General features: G+C 31.0%; 3 protein-coding genes across 6 annotated transcripts in view; 1 reads left to right on the forward strand and 2 right to left on the reverse strand.

Annotated features, from left to right (window-relative positions):
- ssh (Protein phosphatase Slingshot) overlaps nucleotides 1-6,371 on the reverse strand; it is a 36,001-nt gene extending 29,630 nt beyond the window's left edge. For 2 of the 3 annotated variants that reach the window (XR_011544825.1, XM_070646263.1), the window contains exon 1: nucleotides 1,746-3,210. Coding sequence is in view for 2 of the 3 variants with exons in the window: in XM_070646263.1 (XP_070502364.1) it covers nucleotides 1,746-1,955 (210 nt within the window). In the remaining variant the exon portion in view is untranslated. Of the gene's footprint in view, nucleotides 1-1,745; nucleotides 3,211-6,227 lie in introns of those variants that run through there. The other variant, XM_070646264.1, reaches the window with a different exon arrangement.
- An 887-nt stretch (nucleotides 6,372-7,258) lies between these two features.
- Nucleotides 7,259-10,553, reverse strand: Grip91 (gamma-tubulin complex component 3). Its single transcript, XM_070646265.1, has 6 exons — nucleotides 9,941-10,553; nucleotides 9,434-9,871; nucleotides 8,542-9,363; nucleotides 8,200-8,484; nucleotides 7,540-8,107; nucleotides 7,259-7,480 (listed from the first exon to the last, which is right to left on the reverse strand). Exons 1-6 carry the CDS (start codon nucleotides 10,379-10,381, stop codon nucleotides 7,401-7,403), a joined length of 2,634 nt encoding a protein of 877 aa, XP_070502366.1. The 5' UTR covers nucleotides 10,382-10,553; the 3' UTR covers nucleotides 7,259-7,400.
- Nucleotides 10,554-11,317: 764 nt separating this feature from the next.
- Nucleotides 11,318-24,802, forward strand: part of Smg6 (Smg6 nonsense mediated mRNA decay factor) — a 42,752-nt gene continuing 29,267 nt past the window's right edge. Inside the window, exons 1-9 of one of the 2 annotated variants that reach the window (XM_070646071.1) lie at nucleotides 11,318-11,684; nucleotides 11,753-12,684; nucleotides 12,766-12,783; nucleotides 12,935-14,207; nucleotides 14,270-14,380; nucleotides 14,913-15,184; nucleotides 15,250-15,410; nucleotides 20,715-20,904; nucleotides 20,979-21,057. In XM_070646071.1, coding sequence (XP_070502172.1) covers nucleotides 11,601-11,684; nucleotides 11,753-12,684; nucleotides 12,766-12,783; nucleotides 12,935-14,207; nucleotides 14,270-14,380; nucleotides 14,913-15,184; nucleotides 15,250-15,410; nucleotides 20,715-20,904; nucleotides 20,979-21,057 — 3,120 coding nt within the window. In that variant the 5' untranslated portion in view covers nucleotides 11,318-11,600. The remainder of the gene's footprint in view (nucleotides 11,685-11,752; nucleotides 12,685-12,765; nucleotides 12,784-12,934; nucleotides 14,208-14,269; nucleotides 14,381-14,912; nucleotides 15,185-15,249; nucleotides 15,411-20,714; nucleotides 20,905-20,978; nucleotides 21,058-24,802) is intronic. The other variant, XM_070646072.1, reaches the window with a different exon arrangement.

The raw sequence follows: 24,802 nt of genomic DNA on the forward strand, positions 1-24,802 counted from the left end.
GAATCAAACAATAACTCCTCTATTTATTTTATAAATTCTATCCAGAAATGATTCGAACACGTTTCACTAACATGTATTATTATACTTCAGGCATAAACATATTCAGATGAAAATTCATTTAAGAGGAAAATTTTTTGATTGATTATCTTTAGATTGAATGTGCTTATTTTCGCGAGGAATGTGTTTACATCAGTTAAAATAACAAAAAAATTAATTATCGTCGATTATTTTTTCTTGTGCATATTTTAATGATCGTGACTTTTTTGCCTTTCAACCATGAATGATAAAAGATTTGTTTAAATTTTTATAAAAATAAAGCATTTTTACGTGAAACTGCTAACTTTATGACCTTAAAAATGTTTAATTTTTTATGAAAAATTATTATTTATTTTTCAATGTCTGATTAGCTTTTCATTAACAATTTTGGAAATTAAAGAGTTGAGGTTGCTATCCAAAATTGTCGTGGATTGGATGTGTTGATAAAGACGCTAGAGTTCTCAGTATTCCGAATTGGCAGAAGTTACCGAATGATAAAACTGTTTATAGATGTTCTTTAAACGCGGCAATGGACCCCCGTGCATGCCCACCAAGAAATTAAGTAAGTAAGAGTGAGGTTGACTATCCCTAACAGACAATGAGCGTGCTAATGAGTATACTCAATCAATATGATCAACTATACTCAATTGTGTGAGCACATTTACGATCAGCTCTCTGTCTGTTCATGTACAGCCTTCAAATAAAGCGCATCTCAACGAGATTCATTTCCAAATGAGCTCACAAGTGAGTTTTTCATCCAAAAGGAAAAAGAATTACGTTTGGAAAAATAAATCTGCGACGGGAATTTTTCGTTAATTTCTTTTCTTTTGCTCATCTATGTAACTCTTTTTATGCGCAATTTTTCATGAGAACAACTGAGAAGAAGAAGGAAGAAATGAAAGAAAAAAAAAAAGAAAAATGGAAAGAGGAAACTATTTATAAATTTTAGTAGTCTTCTTTTATTATTTCGCGCGGTTCATCGATGTTTATAAAGAGAATGAACAAAAAAGTCAATCAATTTTTTAAGATCAAAACGTAGTTTTAAAGCGATATTTTTAACAATTTGATATTTTTTTGGCTATTCAAAGATCAATAAATCATTGGCTATTAGGTAATAAGATTTTTCGGTGTAGACTTTAACGACTTTTATTCAAATTTTTGTGCAAGAACACGTGTTTCTCATATTTAGAAATTATTCTGTAAATTCTTCTTAATTAAATAGATATTCGATGAGAGAATAGAAGAGTTTACATCCAAAAAATGGCACAAAGGAAGTTCATAGCGTTCAACTTCCCCAAGAACATTAAAAATCTTAAAATTATTTTTGTAAACATACATTTTTTTTGGTGCCTCATAAAAGTCAGTGAACCACAGAAAAGCGCATTTAATGCAACAGAAATGAGCTTATATGTTAATGCCTTTAAGTTAAACGTATGTAAAAAAAAAGAAGAAAAAGTCTTTTCATTTCCCGTAACAACAATTTAAAACTCCTCTGTTATATGTAAAGAAAAGATTACGACGACAATAATCTTTGAAATACGGGAAATAATGCTTGTTTTAGATGGAAAAATTGAAAGATACTTTTCAATATACGTTGTGATGTCTGGTTTTTGCGAGAAAGTGAAATTGATCGTATATGTATATAATAACAATTTTGAGGTCAACAACAGAATGGACTTTTTTTTTCTTTCTTTTCTTCATTATCTTACATGAGATTGATACGTTGACGATGATTCCGATGATTTACACCAACTTTGATGACGAATCCTCTTAATACCATTATGACCTTTGTCAAATCTTATAGATTTTGATGATGTCTCAGTTACCGTCTCTTGACATCCTTTTTGATGAAAGTTAATTATTAAATCCCAAACGGACGGTGGCGAGGGATTAGTTGGAGGCGGTAATATGTACAGCATTTGTCTCAATTTATTCTCGTCTTATTATTTATATTAAATGAGTTCATGTATGATATATATTAAGTTTAATTCACTTTAATTATATTATCCTCTTTAAGGCACACAATTCATAATTTTTAATATTTTTCTTTCTTTCCGTTTTTACTTTATCATCTCTCGTTTTGGGAGGTTTTATTTTTTCATTAACAACAATTCACACCATAAAAAATGGCTCTTTTTAAAAACTCTTTTTGCCTTCACCGAAATACAATTTCAATTCTTTATTATTTTTCTGTGCGATTAATAAATTATTAACTTTTTTTTTGTTGTTATTTCTTCGTTGTTTCAACGCTTAATTTGTACTCATTTTTTTGTGTATTATGTCTTGACTATTTGCGAATGTAATAATGTAGGATTTATTTCAAGTGCAAATTTTACTGTAGCTCAATACTGTTCACAAACATTAGGCCCCCAAAAGTTCATTCTCGCCACAATGTGCATGGATTCCATAAGTGTAGGCCGAATATGAGTTTCACGAATATATCACTGAATTAAGACAATTATGCATTCATATTCACTGCGTAATGCAAATTATTATTTTTTGTAATGGCCAATGTCTCACAGATTAATACAATTACGTTCTTATTATTATGTTTGAGAACAACCACAAAAAAAAATGAGATAAATTAGCCTTCAATTCAATCTCAATCTTGTTTCGCTACTGAATAGCAATTTTTACATTTTTTTTTATTGATAGTTTAACATTATCATTTCCATTATGATCATCATTTAAAAGAAAAGAAAGAAAAACTTTTCCTTTTCTATTCAACTTTCTTGTGCAAATTCTAATCACTATTGCGTTTATAATTTCATTTAATATAATATTTTGTAGCATTTTTTATAGTGCACATTGCCATGCTTTTGAACTTTCATTTTTCTTTATATTGCTCTTCTATCTTTCCTCACATTTTTTTTTTTATTATTTCTATACCAGATTTTAATTAAAGTTTTCTACTATGCTTATCTGGCCGTTGGCACATTCACTTCACAAAAATACAAAACTGCACAGTTGCAATCATTTTGTCGTTAATCATAGACACATTGCAACTTAGACGAACGTTTTACAAGAAAAAAGATATATAGTACGTAGAGAAATGAAGGAAAGAAAATAAAAAAATGTGAGATTGACTTTTTTTTTCTACTACTTCGATGAGAGCTTTACGCGAAACATACGAAAAAGGGAAATAAAAAAAATATCCGACGTCTTTGTGAGTCAAGAGCTAAAAACAAACTGAGAGCTCAGCGCTCAAAACTGACAAACTTTTTTTTTTCATTTATTTTCTGTTTTCTTTTTCCTTCTTCTTCTTTTCGAGTATTTCTTGATTTTCTGACGGTGACTTCTTCTTCTGAGACTCGTACGAAAAGAAGAAATTTTTTTTTATTCGCTCTTTTCACACGTTAAACATATGGATAGTATTTAGCATTAATGATGATGTATCTTTAGTACACATTATTGGATATATCGGGAAGTTTGATTGAAAATCGAGGCGTTTTCACACTCAATTCTAGAATTTATTTTTTTTCATTGCATTGTGATCGATTGAATTGGAATAATGTCACGAATTTGAAATAAGTATTTGATAGATAAAAAATGGAAGTTTTTTTTTCATTTCTTCATTAGAATTTTATGAGGTTTGGAAAAGTATTCGTGAGTGCTATGACATAGATTAAGATTCAAAAAAATCGATTTTATTGGTTCTCAGAAGTAAAACGATATTTTATATTAATCGATATCAGTTTTCGGTAAAAAAATGTCTGAAAGCAGTAAAAATTACATATTTACACAATGTTTGTAAACACTATCAAGTATCATTGCTAATGGAAGTTCTAATCAGAACAAACTTTCGATCACTTAAAAAGTTGTGTACTCAATTGAATTATTTCTTTTTTGTGTCAGTGTCAATATTATTAAACGTAAATAAACTTAAAGTTCAAGCTCCCCCGTCTTAATAAGTAATCCCTACAAAATTATTTTTGAAAATTTTCCAAATTGAGACATTTGTATTTTTATTTTCAATTAAGGGATTAGCTTGTTGAATAAGAATTGAAATGAGGATGACTATTTCTAGAGGAAATTGAGGCCAATTTTTAGAATGAGGATGGCAATTCGTTGAGATATTTAAATTTCATTTTTATGTTCTAAAACCGTACAACAGTTTAGAAAGAATTTAGAAGGTTTTAGCTGTCAAACAAATCTATTAGAATTTTTTTAAAATAATTTTTAGTAAAACCACACAATTTTTTCACTCAGAAAACATTTGTAAGGTTCTCAAACATTCAATGCACCTCCATGCATTTGCATGACATTTCATTCTCTAAATGCCATAATTATTAATTTAAGTTTATTTCACCTTTTAAAAAAACCAATAATGCTCGATTCTCTGGTAATTATTAAACAGAATCAGTGTGACATTTTAAATTAATCCATGCCAGATAGAAACAATTCCGAATGTCACAATCTAAATTTAATGCTTCTCTTTTTTCTCATGTACAATACCAGTTTTTGAAATGTTTTGCCTTGTCGAGTCATTTGAATTCAACACATCACAGAGCATAATTTATGCAAATGAATTCTTAAAGACATTTTGAGGCAAACAACATCAATAATAGAACTTTTTACAATAATCAACTGGTCAAAGTTTGACAACAACTAAATCAAAAGTTTCTAGACCATGAATGCCTGACACAAAAACAATATTTCCTATCCCTTGTCAGTTAATTTGCATGTACATGATGAAATTGATTCTCACAATCCGTTTCCCGAAGCGCCACATTTTCATTTGAACTTGCCAATAGTTTATACGTAGACATCAAAACTTTTTATTGTGTTTTTTTTTTTCGTATAAAAATAAATTCGAGTGATGACTTCACGAGAATATACTTCGTTCTTCCTTTCAGTAAAAATTGAGCAGAAATCCTTCTTTCTTCTATTCGGTCCTTGAACTTTCAATGCCGTTGTAATTTTTACATATTCACAACCTTGATCTAAATATTCATTTGAGAGGAAAGAGTTTCTGGACCTTTTTTGGTCACACTAACTTATAAAAAAATCACTTGAATTTTTTCGCTGTCTTTTGTATGAATCATGAATCATAAAGTGGATTCTTGAGAATTTACGTCTATAGAGGAATCACGACGACGACGATTATTCGTGGAATGATTGTACTATAAAGTTTATGATTAGTGATTTTTTTAATTTCCTCTTATCATCTGTGTTTTGTTTTGTTTACATGATTGTGTGATTGGGGCGAGTAAATTAAAAAAAAATTAATTTTATTTTCCTTCTTATCGATTGAAATTGAAAATCTTCGATTTCATTTTTTGTTAATAATATTATTTTTTCATGTTCTTATTTATTCGATTTTATTAAAGATAAGGAATTTATTACACGTTTCCAACCCAAACCTCCTCATTGTGAGTCAATAAAGCGTGTCTTTTTCGTAGGAAATATGAGAAATGTTTCGTTCTTATAAGCAACAATAAATGATAAAAAATATTGCAATTGAATTATTATTATGTTTTGCTAGTTTCACTACTATTATCTTTCAATTATTCTTTATTCTATCCATCCGTTCATTTCTTTCCTCTTCTATGGCTTGCTCTTTGAATCTCGACTCATTTTTTTTTTGCACATTTTCTTTAGGGGAAAATATGTTATTGTCCATGTTTAGTCTGTAGTCTTACTACTTTTAAGAATCAATTGAGAACTTTTTGATAAGTCACTTCCTTTGTTGGAACCAGCCAAACAAATTTACAGAAATAGCTTACGTTACGTACAATTACGTACGTCTTACGTAACGTTGAGTTTTAAATTACGTACGTATTTCGAAACGATGACCGTTAATTTTCAAATATATTTTTCCCGTTATTTTTTAAAATGATTTTTAATCCTTTCATGTCTATTTATGGATGAGGGAAATGCGCTGTCATAGACTCCTCTTTCAAACACGAGGACTTTTTCAATTTTTTTGCACTAAACATCTTTTTCTTCTCTTTTGTCGTCGTAAACTTTTAAGAAAATTGAAAATTTCGCAATATTTTTCATCGTTATACTAATTTAGTGTGTAATTGCACTAATTTAAGGAACAGCTACTTGGTTGTAATATAATTTACGATCAAATATGATGAATAATAGAACTTTCCCAAAACAAATTAATGGAGAATACACAATTTTTTTTTGTTTTGAATTTTTCTGATGCAAAAGATTTTTAAGATTTTTTCTATTATACTTACACTGGAACTAGATATCGAGTTTGAATTGGATGGGCTCCTCTGTATTGTTAATAGAGACATACTTTCATTTTTAATAATCTTAACACAGTTATCCAAATTATATTATTAAAAAACTTTTCTCTCAAGAACTTTTCCAAAAAAATATTTGAACTGGACTGACTTGAAATCTGATTTACTGAATTGTGCAACAGGGCGTTGAGATATGAAAATTCTTGAGAAATTTGAAAATTTTTCGATCGTTATTTCAATGTTGAAAGTTTTAACTTGTGCAAAGTTTACTTGATATTTAATAATTAAAACTTAATTATTAAGCTTACTAGCCATTAATCATAATGAAAATTAGTTGTTAAAAATCCTAATAACAAAATGATGCCAATACTAAATAAAATTAACGGTTTTCAAAAATTCAAAATTTTTAGGTTCCACTCAAAACTCGCTGAAATATTTTGACATCAATTTTTTAAGTAAATTAATAAAAACATGTCTCAAGTATCACTGGATCAGCTTGATAAAGATCAAATCAAATCTGTAAGTATCATATTCACTGGATAACATTCGAATTAGTCACAATTAACACAATTTTCTTGTAGTTTCAAGACTTTTTGCTAAGTTACAACAAATTATCAGAAATCTGCTTCAATGACTGTATTTTTGACTTCTCAACACGAAATGTTAAGGACACAGAAGATCGTTGTGCAATGAATTGTATGGAAAAATTTCTCCGAATGAATCAAAGAATAAGCACTAGATTCCAAGAATTCCAAATGATTACCAATGAAAATCTTTTAGCAGCTAATCAAAAAGCACAGCAAATGATGAAACAATAAGTAGAATTAATTACATTTAGTATAGATGTGAAGTTTAAGTAAGAAATAAATTCATTTAAAACATTTAAACAGAAACCATCAAAAAACATTCAAAAGTGGGTAAAATTAACGTTACGTAAATTTACGTACGTAATTCTGGATTACGTACGTCTTCTGGATTTTTAAAGCAGCCTCCAACGTCATAAATCAGTCTACAAATGTTAATAAGCATCAAATTAAACATTTTCTTTATTCATATAAAGGTGCAACAATCAAGTGGCATAAATTTCATATTAATGGAATTAGTACAAGTTTGTTCATCTTCTTGATCCTCGGATGTTATTTCGGGATATATCTCATAGTCCTGTCAATGACCTAAGTGATTTCCTAAACGCATCGGTGTGTTAGATAAGGTTGAGCGCGAAAATATTCCAGAAAATCCCATTCCTAAAATTAGTTGGTACATTAAGTAACAGGTTGATAATTTAAGCATGATATCAACTTACCGGACAGACGCATGTGTTCATAAGTTAGTGGATGCTTCAAGCGTTGATCTCGTTTCTTATAATATTCATTGAAATCCAATCGTGTCCCGAATAACTGTAAATTTTGATCCTTCGACGATGTCAACATGAGTAAAAATTCATTGACATATTTCTCATAAGTTTGTCCAATGCCATCCAATGACTTTTTAAAGGTACTAATTAATTGTTCAAAGATCTTTTGTTCCTCATCTCGTTCCAATCGCATTTCTGTTGTGACTCCATAAGTTCCTGCTTTCTCGCTGTTAATAATTCGTTGCTCAAACTTTTGTCTTGCATCCGCTTCCTTATAAGCAATCTCATAAAATGTTTTCTGCCATTCTTCAAGTTTCATTATAGAATCGTAAACGATATCAAGGTGTAAATAAAGTGTAGTTTTTGTCTCATTATCTAGAAAAGCACCGATTCGTACTTCATTCAGGAAAACTTCATGTGCGGATAGAATGTCATCGAGAGCCTTTGCATTTTGTACGCGTTTAATGAATTGTGTCCAGGAGCATTCAATAACTTCAAAAAGAATATAGTATTGCATCTAAAAGAAAATTTAAAAATTATAACGACATTTCAGGATTTGAATGTGCTTGAAAACCATTTAACAGACAAAAAACCATACAACAGCATTACCTGATTAACAAAATGAATCATTTCAGAGGTATATAAATGTAAGCGATATGTGACAGGATTAAGTGTCTTTTTGAGATTCCTTAATGTCTTTGAATTCAACATTTGTTCCTTCCATACATTATTAAGCACAAACTCAACGTGCTTGGCTTTAAAGAGAGGCTTGAATAGCTCTTGATATTTTGCCATATTTGGTTCGAGAATAGTGGCAAGAGGTCCATGAACTGTGTACTGTAATGTAAATATATCCCATCCTTTATCTCCATCAATCGGATGATTCAGTTTTACCTAAGAAAATGTAAGAATAAATTAAAAAATCAATAAATTGAATGCCATTAATCTTACATCCAAGTGCTGAAGCACTTCATTTTCATCAAATTGAGATGTGGCACGAATGGATGATGAAACAATTGAAAAGAGAGCATGTTGATAGAGATCCTTGGCTGGACGATCCAGTTCGTCCTTTAAATTCTCCATTAATAATCCAATGAAATCTCCTTGACCAAGTAACAGGTATTTACGCATTGAATGTAGATGTTCCATTAAATTGTACTGTCCCATGGCAATTTCAAGAACTTTTTGTGACGTATTTAAGTAGACACTGTCTATCATATCATGTAGTTTTGAGTCACATCCTTCACGAAAGAGATCATCGATGTTATTCTCGAATGCAAGTCGCAGTTCCTCACGTCCTTTAATTGGTGTTTTGTCCTCGCATATTTCTCGTAAGAAATTTATACTTTTTCCTGACACAAGGATATTATTGGCTAGTTGTTTTGATATAAAGCTAGGCAATCTCGAGTTTACAAGCCGATATTTATGATGCCATAAGCGATCTGAACTGACTTCCTTGATTTCTTCGATAAAAAATTCATTGTGTGGATCTTTAATTTCACCATCAAGAAGCCAAAAGCTAAGCATTGTTTGTAGTGGACGGCAAGTTGCTCGAAGGAAGCTTTTGACAATACTTCTTGACGACGAATTTCCAATGTGAATTTGTGAATGCAGTGTAGTGGCAAGTTGACCGCCTTTTAAATTTTTACATTGCTGCAGAAGTTCACTGATAATTTTCAAGCGTTTTTGAGGTTCCGATATGTACGATATAAGTTTTAAAAGCGTTAATGAATCATTATTTTCAGTGAATGAACGAGCGCGTTGATTATTAAGCTACAAAGAAAACGATCGTTAAAAAAATACTTTATAGCTTTTTATGGAAATCTCGCAAGTCTATACTTACGTTATCTTGTAGATGTGCGATTAATCCATAAAACTGTGTTAGTTCAATTTGAATTTGTGCAATTAGGCCTTGCCCAAAAAGTCCACAGAGGAAGTATTCACTGTTCGGATCTGTATATTTGTGAATTTCATTGTGCAGTCGTCCAGTTTCTGCTAATCTCATCAATGAGACAGCTTCCTGTGCATTTAGATTTCTTGATTTAATGTCCAATTTGAAATCTCCTGTCACGTCTTTTTTGAGATACTTTCCGGATTTTCCTGTTAGTGCATAAATCGCTTCCTGGACAATTTCTTCACTTTGTGAATAGTTATAGGATATGTCAGAATCAGGCGTCTGACCATCGAGAACGCTGTCTGTGGATGTTGACGATGGAAGCTTTCTACGGAAATTAACAAGCTTTAAATTACTTTCCGTATTTATCGAGTTCATTGAAGCATTCTAATAATAGAGTAGAAATGTCAAGAAGAATTAAAAATTAGAATTAATTGGGTTGATGAGGATACTCACTCTAATTGTAATGTTTCGATAGATTTGTTCCATACTAGCGCTATTTTGAATACTTCTAATTGGAAGCGTAAATGAACTTCCAGATTCCTTTGAATCAATTGTATTTGGCAATTTTGTTTCCATGTCCGACATACACAATAGGAACGTAAGCATTGACGTACGAAATTTCGGATCCGTTAGAGTAGAGAGCTCTTCATGTTGCTTTAAGAAAATAGTAAGACTACTTTGTGATTTATTTGCGAGATGATTTTTAACTTTTCCCAAAATTATTGATTCATCTTGCTGTGAATTTGAGAAGAATCCATGCTGAGAGTCCACAATTCCTGTCGTGACCTTCTTTAGCACTTCCTTATGTCTATCATGGCAAAATTTCTTCACTAACTTATCCAATAAATCGTAAACTTCACGCAAATTTTTCTGATTATTTTTGTTGCTTGCCATTTATTTTTTAACACTTTTTCTGCAGCTTTATGCGCTGTTTTTGTTATTTTTCATAAAATATAGAGAGATTTAACTGATTTCTTAGATTAACAAATGTACACAGCTATTTAAATTTAATAAAAACTTGATTTAATTAAAAATTTGGTTTAAATTTAAGCGTAATCTCATAAAAATATTAAGGAATCTTCTAAATTTTATTTCGAATAAAACAAAACCGTTCTTAAATTATGACTGATGCTATTGAACTTCCACACTAAACTCTTATTTTTTATGTGAACAAATAATAACATGTTATGTATGATTTAAAGGTTAATAAAGATGTATCGGAATTTTAGAATTTTTATCGGCTACTGACATTTTGAATTTTGATCAAATTATTGACTGTTGTACGGTTTTCATGAAAAACATGATTTTTAGTTTTTGTCAATTTCTCTAAATATCGTAGCAACAATTGCTTATTCTCAATAAAGTCCCATTGAATAAGACAAACAGATAAAATAAGCAGCATAATTTGAATTAAAACAGTGAACATTAAAAAATGTTGTGTAAAGCGCTTTACATATCAAAACCATATAACAGCATTCTTGACTTCATTAATTCTATTAAAAGAAACGAATTAATAGTCATAAAATAACATGAAAATAACAAAGATACTCTGCGTGGAAGTTGAAACTGCTAAAACGTTAGCACCAACATAAGTTTAAATTTCTCGTGTACTAAATAGCACAACATAAATTAACCGTCCTTTTTCAATTTGAATTTCTAATCTATTTTGATTTAAATTTAAACCGCATTAGTTTATTTGTGAAATAAATATAATCAAATTGATTAAATAATAAGCTTTATCAAGTTAATTCAAGGTAATTTTGCGCCAAATTGACAAATTTAGTTCCACACGTTGAATTGCACAAACCCGCAAATTTCTACCTGGGAGTTCTAAAGTGTTTACAAAAAAATTTAAAAGAATTGAAAATTTTATTGCAATTTTACATAATTTCTACCTTATTAAATGGTTTAAATTTAATTACAATAGATTATAAGTGTAGTCCTTAATTCGTTGATAGTAACGATATTATAATATAAATGAAAGGAATAGCGTAAAACCATTAAAAAATAAGTTAAAATTTTATTCTTATTTGTTATCACGTTAACTCATCAAGCGCATAAAATATAAACAAATTGAGAGCATTATTAGCTTGCTCGCCTAAATCACAAAGAAATGGATAGTTATGGATCGCGCAATAACTCCAATAAATATCAGATGATAAATAAAAATCAAAAAACTTCATATAATCGTCGACCTGTGAGTATATTTTTAATTTTTGTATGTTTAATCGGTATATCTTTTAATTATACTTCATTGTATTTCAGCATGACGATGAAATGTATTCAGAACGAGATCGAAATGACGATTATTATAACAAAAAATCAAAAAAACCGGAGCAAAATTATTATCAAGCAAAACAGCAACAGCAGCAGCAACAACAACAACAAATTCAAGGAAGTAAAACTGATTCATCAAAGCGTTACGAGTCTAGACAAGCTTCGGAACCTAGAATAATGTCAAACAGCAATAATAATTTCTCTTATAATCAAGATCCAGATAAGAATAATTACGATAGAAATCGTGGAAATGATCAGAAAGGTGGAATGAACCAACAAAATTATGAACATCGTAATAAACCTCCATCAATACCTCGAATTAATAATGCTGGATTTAAGAATCTTCCTTTAAATATTGATACTTTACCGCCAAGACTTAAGAGGAAATTTTTAAAAGATTGCGGATTGCCCGAAGAGCTTGCCGACAAGCCTTTATTTGAACTTGCACAACAATCTTCAGGATACTCATCAACACTGCCTTTTGGTAATCGTAATCGATATGATCAACAGCGACCACAGAATTTTCAAAATAACAATTATCAATCAAAATATAATAATCAAAATTCAAATTATCATTATAATAATGACAGAGGAAATGACAGGAATGACAGGGGCAATAGTAGCCATCACAACCATCACCGATCACGTTCGATAACACCACCAAGACAGCTGCCACAAAAGCAACATTATACACCGAAAAATGATTGGAAGTCTCCAAATGAAAAGCAGCATTTACAGCAACAGCAGCACGAAGACGTAATGCGCAAAACGGATAAAGAAGGTCAAAGCTCATTCGATTGGAGTGAGGACGTTATGGCAAATTCTCTTTCACTTCCTCCAGATGTGAATAGTGCATCGTCGAGGGATCATAAATATGATGACAATAATCGTCACAGACATCGAAGACGTCGTAATCGAAGGTAATATTGCATGATTTCAATCAATTTCTGGATAAATTCATTTTAAATTTTTTATTACTTACTTCTCATGCTTACGAATAGAATGAAGAAAGGAAATAAGTAAGAAATTTAATTAATCCTAGGATTTATTTTTAATTCACAAAACTTTATGCGATTTACGACCTCGACCTTAAATATTTTTTTCACGATTAAAACAGCAGACAATGTATTATAAAAAAATTTCATTCACATTTCTTTAATCTAATTTTAGCGCATCGAGTAATGGCAGTGTTGAACGAAGCGGCTACAATCCAAACGATAATAATTTTCAAAATGTCTTTAAAATGCCTTTCCCAAAACCTGGAAATAATCGACAACGTAAAAATAGTCAATCCTCATATAACAGTAGAGAAAATAGTATGGAACGTTCTTATGGATATAATAGTCGTGAAAATAGTTTAGATCGAAGACAAAATCAAGGTAGACGTTATCAGAATCGTAGAGGAAGTGATAATTACCATTCAAGTCGTGAGAATAGTGCAGAACGATTTAATACGTCAAATTGGTCACGTCAGGGATCATCAAGTAATTTACAGGATGAACCATTATCATGGAGACGTTTAGACGAAGCACCTCACATGAGTAGTAAGACAGATCAAAAGATTGCTGAATTAACGAAACAATTTGAGACATCTGTTGAGTTGAACAGCAATAACAATAATAATACCCACAACAATAATAATAGTAATAATAATCAAGGTGATCAGAGAGTCCTTTTTGATCCAAGTAATCCATCTAAGCCAATAGTTGTTAAACAATCACAAAATCGTCCTCGAGAATTTCTAGTGCCTGACGTAAATGAACATTTCAACGATCACCAACATGACCTTAGTGCAGCAAAGCCCGTGTGGCTAAAAAAATCCTCAGAACAATATCAAAAATCAATTAAAAGTAAACGTTTAATAGACGAACTCGATGTTTTAGATTCTAAATTAAATCAACTTATTGATAATTCCGATTTAATTCAGGAATGGAATTATATACAAGAACTGCGTGAAAGTGTTCAATCAATTTTTGAAGAATTGTTACGAGTCGACATGAGATTTTGCCAAATAGAGCATGTTGAACATTATTTTTGGAAGTTACTCTTCTATAGGATAATTGAATTATTACGTAAGAAAATGCAAGATTGTGATGACGAAAGTCGTGGCATTTATAAGGAAAAGGCAATTGAAATTGTTGATACTGGAACTAAATATTTGGAATCACTGTTAAATCACGTTGAAGCATGTCATAAATTTAAAATTGAAGACTATATTGGTGAGAATGCTGCAAGCTTCAAAAGTGGTCTAGGATATGTGGGTCTTGCACTAGTATCATCTCAAAAGATTTTCCTCTTTCTCGGCGATTTGGCACGTTATCGCGAACAAATTAATCAAACCAACAATTTTGGACGAGCTAAGAATTATTATGTTAAAGCTCAACAAATTGTGCCTAAAAATGGACGACCTTTTAATCAACTTGCATTGCTGGCTGTTTATTCCGTAAGTTGATTAATTAAGTTTTCTTGTATTTTTAAATTCTAAAGGATCATTAATTCTTACAGAAAAGAAAAATTGATGCTGTGTATTTTTATATGAGAAGTCTGATGTCATCAAATCCATTCTTAGCTGCTAAAGAAAGTCTTGTTGCACTTTTTGATGAGATTCGTAAGAAGGTAAGATGAATTTTCTTCATTTTTTTCATTTTATTACACTAGAGACTTAAATGCTTTAATATAAATTAATTTAATGTTACTTGTTTAATGCTTATCTCAGTATAAGGCATTGGTAAGTTGTTCTGGTCATAATTTCTCACTGATTAAGTACCAACAGTTATTTTAATGGATATTTTTTATACTCTCGTGACAAAATTTTATTTGCATTACATTCATAAAAGCTTACAAAGTCAATTGATAGTGCTTTAAAACCGTATAAATGTTTGAAAATGTTTAAGAACCATATAAATGTTTTTGAAATTGATATTTAGCACACTTTCTATTAATTTCCCAAGAGAATTTTAATATTCTTCACAGTTTTGCTAATTAAATAGTCAAAAACACACCCAGCCGTCCCAAATTACTCAAATTTCTTTCCTACTTTTCCAATTAAAAAAGAATTTATGTCTAAAATATGCAATAAAAATTCTTGACTCAAGATTCACACATATTTTTTTATGAATACTAAAAAATTCAATATCTTTATTCACAGTATGAGTTTAGTCAACGGAAGCGTGAGGAGAAGAGTCGTCTACGACTTAAAGAAAAAGAGCACCGTTTTGATGGTAATTTGAGGAAAGAGACATGGATTCATCCCGAAGGTGGTAGTCGAGTTCATAGAACAGCACCGTTAGATGTTTCAATGCTTGGCAAAAATACAGACTCAACTGATGATGAGCTAGATCAAATGGACCCCTCGGAGCTAAATAAACGTTTTATAATATCATTTTTGCATGTTCAAGGAAAGCTCATAACGAAAATTGGGTAGGCGGAGATGATAAATTCAATTAAGAAACATATTCTAATGATAATTTAATATTCTTTAACAGAATGGAAACTTTTCACACATGTGCAACACAAATGTTGAGAGAATTTCGAGCACTGCTTCATATATCACCCATTCCTATCAATTCACATCGTCTACTTCAATTAATATCACTCAACATGTATGCAATTGAATGCAATGCAGTCAATTGTACTGAATTGAAAGGTAAGTCAAAACAATTTTTATTATTGAACGAACTGTTCTGTTGACTGTTCTGCTTCTTATAAAAACAACATCTTAACGGAAATCTCACTTACAATTGTTGATTCAAAATGCATAAATATTCTCATGATGACTCAATGAAGAGAGAATGAAAAAACTTGTCTTGTTTTTTAACTTGATTAAAGAACCGGTATGAACTTTCATTTCACACATTATGTCCCAATCACTATTATCTCTTTCTATTTCTGCACAATAAGATATGCCCATTATGATATCATTTCATGATAGATCTCGTGCGCGATCGAGATAATTGTAATGTGATGGCGAAAAGAAAGAGCTGTCCGGGACTCATTAAAAATTCTAATTAATTAACTTAACTGAGTCCCGTTAAGAAAAAAAAAGTCTCTGCTAGAATGTTCTTGAGAAGAAAATAAATAAGCTTAGACGTCGTAGTTTTTTTTATGTGTATCTGGTTTGAAGCATCTTGTAAGCATCATTGAAAGTGATATTCAAGAGGTTCTCAAAATAGTAACAGAGGTTTAAATGGAAACGATGAAAAGCTGATGATTACTAATTGATTATTATGAGTCTTTCTTGGTAATAAAATATCCCCATTGACACAGTTCCTAGTTTTTTTTATTCTTCAGGTCATCTCAATGAAAGACATTGAAGTGGCTTTATGAAGAAGGAACAGATGTGAGGAAATACACAATGAGTAATATTTGTCTGGTATTCAAGTCCTTCACTACCTTTTGATATTTTAAATGTAATGATTGGGATTTTTTTGACTATGGACTTGTCCTTATCTTAACGAATGACTCAAAAGTCTGATGAGATTCATTGGAAGTACTTGAGTTGTGATTATTGATTTTATTGGGGGATTATAGAGGTTTAATTTGAGATTTTTAGTTTTTGAGGGTTGAGATTAAAATATAGAGTCTTGAAGCTGAATTAATCCTAGTAAATTAAACTTATCCTTCAAAATTGGAGTTATTTTATAAACTGATCGTATCCATAGTTTCTTATAATTTGATTGTTTTTGAAATCAGAACTGAACGTGTCCTTGGAATCTGAACTAACAATGTCCTTGGAATCTGAACCAAATGTCCCTTTGGATTCTGAACCTAAAGTGTCCTTAAAATCTAAACTAAACGTGTCTTTAGAATCTGAACTAATCGTGTCCTTAAGATTAAACGTATTTAAGTAACGTTATTAAGATGAATATCCTAAAGTACATCCAATTTCTAACAAGACTTCTGATTCTTATTCATTATCCATCACAATTCTCACCAACTCTAGTCTGATCTTTCTAAACGAGAATCCAATAAAATCTCTTTCTATTTATTATGTATTCTCATTCTAATCATCAAAGTCTAGAAAACAGCAAGAATGATGGAAATGCTAAGTAATTAGTAATGGAGATATTAAATTAATGTGAAGAATTTCTTTATGATATATGCATGAACTTGCTAATTGAATAACTACGTGCGTTCTTACTGTTTTGCCTCGATCTACGATATATGTTGATGATGATAGATGTGATTAATTTATTGTAAATTCTTAAGCATAACGCTAATAATTAAATTTAAATCTCTCGCGGTTAATTAACCGTTTATAAGATTATCATCATATCTTTAAATTGCCAAATGATTAGAATAATTGGAAAATATCATTAATTATATTTACACAGAAGGGAAATAAATAATATTAATATAGATTTGTATGGGGTTTTTGCGAGAGCAGCATAGGAAAGTCCCGTTCGTTCCTTTCGTAGCATTGAACTCTTTTGTATCATTTTGTTATTTCAATTTTCATAATATTATGAAAAAAAGGTTTCCGTGCACAGCCTTCTAATGGACGTGTGAAATTAATCATCTTAATAATCATCATTATAATTCAATTAAATTTTTATCGTTTCACGAATGGATGCAGGCTTTAAAAAAAACGGAAGTATATGAAATTCTTCTCAAGTGTTATATGTCGTGATTAATCCAAACCCTTCTCATATTACCTGATTGATGTTAATCTTGATGTGGTTGCTTTTTTGCAATATCCAGAAAGATGTCTGATTTTTATTGTCTTATTTTCTTCTTGCTTCAATCATGATCAACATCATCGTCTTTAATAAATCTACAAAAAAATAATACCTTTTTTATTTTTTATAATTTTATTAAAAACTCATAAAAAGAAGACATAAATATGCGAATCTTGGGTGTATAGTCGATAATCTATCCATCTTATAGACTTAAAACTACCTTCTCTCTGTTTCGATAGTGGAATAAATAGATGTTTGCTCATGATGAATACAACCAACGAAAAAAAATATAATAACTAGTTAAGAGTCATTGTTCATGTTGGAATTAAAGCGCATTTCATCAAATTGAAGCTGCTGATTGTTCAAAAATCGGTTACAAGTATAAATAATATACTAGAAATATTCAGGGTGACATACCTGATATTTAGGGATTTCCTGATTTTTGGGGCATGGAATGATACTTACGACTAGCTGAGATCGTCCATATAGATCAATTGCGATGTATGGCCTGCCTCAGTAGGTGCCTAAAGCTGGCTCTATTGCTTTTCTCTATCAATTTTCAATATCAAGTTCAATACCATCGTTATCGACAACTTCCTTCTAAGAGTTCTTTGGTCATCAACAAGCTCTTTCATAGATGATCTATAAAAGAGTCTTTATTGCTGATGGTCTCCAAAATCGGAATGTAACCGAAAGGGAAAAATCTCCAAAATTCTTGACTCTGTACCTAAAGAACCACCTCAGTTAAGGATCGTAATTATGACTAGCTGTTGATTGTTTAACGAGAATGGGCTCTCTAGTCCACAAACTCAAATTAATTTACTCCGCTAGTTCTGCTTGAGCGATTTGGCATAGCCAAAAATGCATCACGAAGAGGTGGAAATAGATACTTGGGTAGGAGAGGCTGAATGGCATTAAACACATGTATTGCGCATCAGCACTCTTTGCAAGCCCAATCTAAGCTCATAGTGCCATTTAAGTCATCAGTTCTTAAAAATTGCGCTAATAAATTACTACAAACAAAATAAATTATCGTCCTTGGCAAGGTTATCGATCGCTCAACTGACTGTGGCGAAAAAGAGAGGAGAAAAAAAATAAAATAAATTTCTTCTTGTGTTTTGCTATAACAATGGGAAGAATTTGAAAGATTTTGTTGTACGAATAATGGTGAAAGAACTAAAAAAATTGTTGAGAAGATTCTTATTATATCCATTGCTTATACTAACAACTTTTTACGTATATATAAATAACTTAAACATTTATTTTCGTTATAAAACTCTTATGGATCATAATAATTTAACATGATATTTAACAAAAGAAAGCAAATCATCAAGATATTCTTTACAATTCTATCTTTGTTGTGTACGTAATAATTTTAAGCAAAAAAATTTTGACGTATTTGAATCAAGTGGTTCCCTTTGTCCTCTGAGTAGCTTCAACTTTAGTGCTTCTATCGTTTGTAAAATTCTATTCGCTAAATGATGATTATCTTGTATTGGATGTTTTTTTGTCAGTTGAAGTCAAGGTGCCAAATCATTGCTTACAATGATCTTAATAAATGCTTGAATATCAAGTGCTGAAGAACTTTAGCTCGTGTCATTCGTTCACAATTGAGGCTTTGTTAATTTTTTTTTTCGAATTCTGTTCGATACTTAGACATGCTAGTTATTTTGAGTTGATACACAAACATGCAATTTATGTGATTTTTTGTGCTGGACATAGCTTAATGCTAAAAGCATGTCTTCTAATCGATGAAAATGGTGATTTTACCTACATAGTCATGTTTAGATAGATTAGTTTTCATAGGATATGCTGTCCTAGCCAAGTCCTAGCACATTTACATGCCCATAGAATATTTAGGTCCAAGAATTCGAATTTTTAGACTGCTGAAAGATTATTATTGTGTAAACAGTTTCAGACCTTTCGTCTCTTCTTAATATTCAATTGCAACAGTTCAGGATATAACAAGGAGAAATTAGAACCGATTTAGACATTTCAAATAACAGAGCACATCATAATTGATTTGTTATTCACGGTTCTAACCCTAACAGGCTATGATCCTCAATCAACATAATTGAGCATGCACAATTTTGTGAGCATTCACATGAGCGTCCTCTTTGTTTACTCAGCTAACAGATACAATGAACCAATGCCACAGCATGAGTTTCAATATCACATCCTATCATACTTAAATCCCCAAAATTCAACATCCTTGAATGTCGCTTCAAGTCCTCAATCATCAACGATCATTTCAACTTGTCATAATATTATTAAAAAATTCCTTTATTTTGTGTAACAAATAATAAGCATAAAGCATTTTAAAGAGAAATTATTTCGCATATATAATACTTGAACTCCCGGTCATCAGCGTACAAAAATTTAACACGGTAATTATTCTTGGCATTTCATCTCATTTATGAAAAGGGAGCTTGAAATTTATTACAATATCTCATGAGAAGGGGAATGGATGAAAAAAAAGGTGGTGATGATTAATTAAAATCAACAAAACGGCTCATAGACATAAGACTTTTATGCTGTAAATTATGACATGATTTGATAGGTTGTTATTTTTTATTAAGGAATAAGAAGAAAAAATACACAATTTTTAACGCTTTACTCACCAACGACCTTCGGGTGTACGAAATAAAAAAAAAAGGCACAAGAAGATATGAAGAAGTGCCGTACCACATGCTGAATGTCGAAAGTGATTATAATTCTTGTGGATGATTATTCTTGATTCGCTCTTTTTTGGAATGTTTCAAAACATGCGAACTTACACTTCATATCTAGAAGCAGAATATAAAAAAAAATGTCAACGACCTTTACGAATCTTTTGTATTTATTGCGGAACTAAACAGAAGAAATGATTGAGATTGAATTTTCGAGTTTTTGATGATTCTGAGTCAGATGGTTAATAGTATTGTGGTGATTCATGCTATATTCTTGGAACTTGTACTGGCTTATAGCATGATTCCTATATGATCCAGAAATATTCAGTTGATGGTAATACTGATTACTGTCTGCTGACATCCTTTGAGTATGACTCAATACAGCAACAACTTCAGCTCAATTTCATGATTACTGCAAGACTTAAGTTGTAACTTCTATGTTATAACAATCAGACAAACAGAACATCCATTATGACTTTTCCGCAAGAAAAGCTGCTCAGACCATAAAACAATTCTCTTCTCATTCATTCTCTAAATGATTAATTTATTATCTCACAGGTTAATTATATGCAAATTTTATTGTTTTTCTTTATTTATTTTCAGACTCATCTATAGGTGCAGATATGCAGGCTCGTCCAGAAGTACAAGAATGTGCAATTATTGTTGCATTACTTATGTTTGGTATAATCGTTGAGCGGTTCATTGAGGTGCTTCGAGAGTCACTGAATGGCGGTAGTAAAACGTCGGCTGTTGTGATATTAAGTGGCGAGGATCAAAGAAAAGTCGATAAGACGTAAGATGAATTATTTCTCATTTCCTATGTAATTGTTTCTCATTTAAATATTCTCAATATCATGTTTAATTTAGGAACATCACAACGAAGGACGAATCGAAAAAGATCTTAAAGTTGAATGAAGATTCTAAAGTTTTGTTGCCTGCTATAAAGGTAAGGAAATGAATTTTATTTGCATAACTATATTAATTGATTGGTTTTAATGTTGCTTTTCCTGTTAATTACACTCTTTTCTTTGTACGATCGTGTGTACTCGTTGTGTCTCCATCTCTCTCTTTCCCTGACTTCTCATTTAAACTGAATACTTCCTGTGTCATATCTTTAGCTTGGCTTTTTTTGTTGCTACTTGATGTTCATTGCAAATGCGCATCAAGATATTAAATTGATTCTCATAATATGGCAGAGCTTTAAAGAGCACTTAATCATCGTTTCTGCTTCTCTTCTACTAAAATTTTAATGAACATTTAAAAATGATTTGATGCCGTGCATTTGATTTAAAATAATAAACTGTTTACTTTTTTCATCGTAAGTTAAAGAGGCAATGAAGGTTAATAGAAGGAGCGCAAGTTTTTGTAATGGCCTATCATCTTGAAATTTATGGATTATGTTGCAAAAAAAAAATGTGAAAATTGTCAAGGAGGAATGGCTTTGTAGACTTAATGGATTTTTAAAATCTATAAGATGATGAATTGGAAGTAGATTAGGTATTGCGGCAATTAGTTTGAAAATAAATCAGACGAAATCCTTCATCAATAGTTTTGAATGGCAGAGCTCAAAGCTGATAGCAATTTTGTGTGTAGAAATAAATTCGACATGCTGTTGATGTTCAGCTATAAACATAGAGCTTTACATTCCATTCCTTATTATTCCAGTCAAAAATATCCATTAAGGTATTATTCATGGCCAATAAAAATTCCCAACATCAATTAACCTACATTCTCATGGGAAAAAATGTTCCTTAAACAGCTACTTGAGCTAAAATTAGCGCTAAAAACAACATGTCTTATATGTCAGAATAGGAAATAGTGAAATATTGATGATTATGTTCTACTCGCATGGTTAAAATAACTTTACTAAGTATATGATCATGCTATTAAATAATCGTGTAATGCTTATGATAAGAATTTTCATGATCAAGTACGTTGTAATAACTTCTCGTCAATGATGATGAAATATTAATGTGTTATCTAATACATCATCACGATAATTTGTCATAAAACAATCTCAACTACGTCTACAAAGTAGATTTTATTTTTTATGAGCATTCCTCATATATTTGAATCAATGTATCATATTTGTGAAAAAAAATATAAGCCAGCATGACCTACGATCGACTACCGCAAGCAAGCATATTCAAGATGATAAATGATTGTCCATTAAAATCTATGTTTAACTTTATCGCTGTATGTTTGAACACGATAAACAGTTATTAAGCGCCACAAATATTCATACCTTATTAAATTCTCAAATGATCAAATTAAATATCTTATTATAAGTTTTATATCGTACTGGGATTGGAGAGAATCATAATCATAATAATAATTTATTACAAACAATATATGCGACAAGACGAATGTGATTTAATGAACTTAGAATTGTAAATATGTAATGATTATCGGTTGGGGTTCGCATTCGTTCAGATTGATATCAAATTTCTAATAAAAATTAATGGACAATTTATTTGTACAAGACTTGCGTGAAATATTTGCTGTTATACTTTGAGATTATTGACCCAACTGAAGATGGAATTCTTTTCCTTAATTAAGTTAATCCGTTCTTTGCATCTAATTAAGTTAGAGGTGCTCCTTGCAGGGATGCTATTTGATACAGTTCGATGTCATCTGCATGCTGGTTATTGATGATGTGATCATTATATCCTGGCTTGTATACTTGATCACTTAATGCTTCGTGCTGATAGATTCCTTAGAGATCCTAAAGATATCAAATTTGAAGAATCAGAGACTTTTTGTCTAAGCACAGTCTAGACTTGCCATTTTAAAGAGCAATTGCAACCTGTCCAAATAAGGATTGCATTCCTAATCTCCCCGAAATTCCAAATTCAACCTCTGACTCAAATTGAAATTAAAGACAGAAGCATGGAATGAATAAGATTTTCAATTACCGACAGTACTTAATGAACAAAAAAAATTATAAAGTTTTATTTATATTTCGCGTTACGTCTGATTAAGATTGATTTCAGTTTTATTGACTTCGGGATCATTACTGAATATCTTGTCTGTACCTTCAATTCCATTAAAAAATACTTTTTCTTCATTCTACCTGCCTGCTTTATTATTAACTCTGTTTTTAGCGCATTTTTGAAACTTGTTTTCAAAAAGGTAGCTTAATAATGCACTTTGTTCGTTCGTTCGTTCGTTCGGTCGGTCGGCTGGAACGCGAGATCTCGAAAACTAGACATCGTAGAGAGCTCTGGTTTGTTTTAATAGCTTAGTGCTATCGAGTTATTGGGTTATCGGTCATTTAGAAGTTTCAAATCATTGCATAAATACTATAATTAACAGTTTTTCATTTTCATATACAACAACAACAAAAACAACAACACGTTTTTTCATTGTTTTTCAATGTTTGTCGATGTTTTTACTGAACAATGTTTGAATTTTTTTTGACCGTTATGAGGTTTGAATTATGAAAATCCGTTAAATGATAAAGCTCTTAAATTTGTGGAAGTTTTATATGGATCTTATTTTTAAGATCTGGAAGTGCCCTAGATCTTACTGGATCTTGATTTTTAGGTCTGGAAACTGGATCTTGGTTTTAGGTCTGGAAGTGAACTACGGGAAGTAAACTAGATTCTACTGGATCTCATTTCGTGAGCTAGGAAGTGACTAGAATCCTACCGGATCTTGTTTTTGAGTTCTGACTTTCAATTTATTGGGACAAAAATGCGCTTAAGTCCCTCGATCAATAACACGAGGACTTTTGTAATTTTTTTTTATCCCTCATATCATTGTTTGGCGCCAACCAACGCGCGTTTGTACATACATGAATATAATACACATATTTTTGTTCTCGTCAAATTACCATCTCAATTAGAGGAAATGTTTGACGATGGTGTGCTACTGGTAGCTTGTAATTCTCATTTTTTTTTGTCATCGGTCAACTACTTAACATTGTTTTCGTTTCTTTTGACTCGTGATGTAACCTTTTGTGGATGTCTCATTGTTGTAAGCATAAAACACATCCAGCAAATAGAGAGAAAAAGAGACGGGAGGAAGAAAGATGTGGAATTATTATTATTCATGTTAATTATAAACAGTTATATATGCCTTTGGAGATTATTCAGAAAAGCTTCATTATTCTGTGCTTTTCCCTTCATGAATCTCATCTTCTGTATCTCTTTTGTCTTTGACTTATGATTGTTAATAAAAATATTATGGTTTTCATTCTGTTTTGGTTCTGTTGTTAATTTTCGGTGGTTCAATGTGCTTTATAGAAATTGCAATAGAATCAGAAGCATCTGTAGAATGACGCGCATTTTCCGAAATTGTCTGTACTTAAAATTGTTAGGCTATGCTTACTTGATGTCCTGTAAAACTCTAATTCAATGTAAATCGTGTGCCCTAACATGTGCTGTAAGAAAAAATTCGAACTGCCAAGAACTTCAAAAGTTTCCGTAAATCACACAGCACGTTGCAGACTGTCGTACGATAAATGCACAGTTTATGCGACCTCATGTCTTTGTCGCAAGCTTAAATTCTTACGTCCAGTCACAAAAAAACAAAACTGTTTTGTTTGAAAGGGTCATGAACTGTTTAAGTAACACACTTTCTACTGGAAATCGTCAGTGCTATTGTTTGCAACATCTTTATGCTCGTGTCATGAGCATGTTGACAAAAGTGCAAATGGATTATTCTCGAGTTCGGCAGAAAATCAGCTA

This window comes from Chironomus tepperi, unplaced genomic scaffold (assembly GCF_022539635.2).
Source record: "Chironomus tepperi strain 1889 unplaced genomic scaffold, CSIRO-AGI_Ctep_v1 contig_359, whole genome shotgun sequence".
NCBI classification, from domain to species: domain Eukaryota; kingdom Metazoa; phylum Arthropoda; class Insecta; order Diptera; family Chironomidae; genus Chironomus; species Chironomus tepperi.

Bases quoted from the DNA above. Each gene is read 5' to 3' on its own strand.
- Grip91 (XM_070646265.1), bottom strand. From the start codon at position 10,381: ATGGCAAGCAACAAAAATAATCAGAAAAATTTGCGTGAAGTTTACGAT. The intron at 9,872-9,940 runs GTGAGTATCCTC...CTCTATTATTAG, and splicing joins ATCGAAACATTACAATTAGA to AATGCTTCAATGAACTCGAT. The intron at 9,364-9,433 runs GTAAGTATAGAC...TTTTCTTTGTAG, and splicing joins TCGCACATCTACAAGATAAC to CTTAATAATCAACGCGCTCG.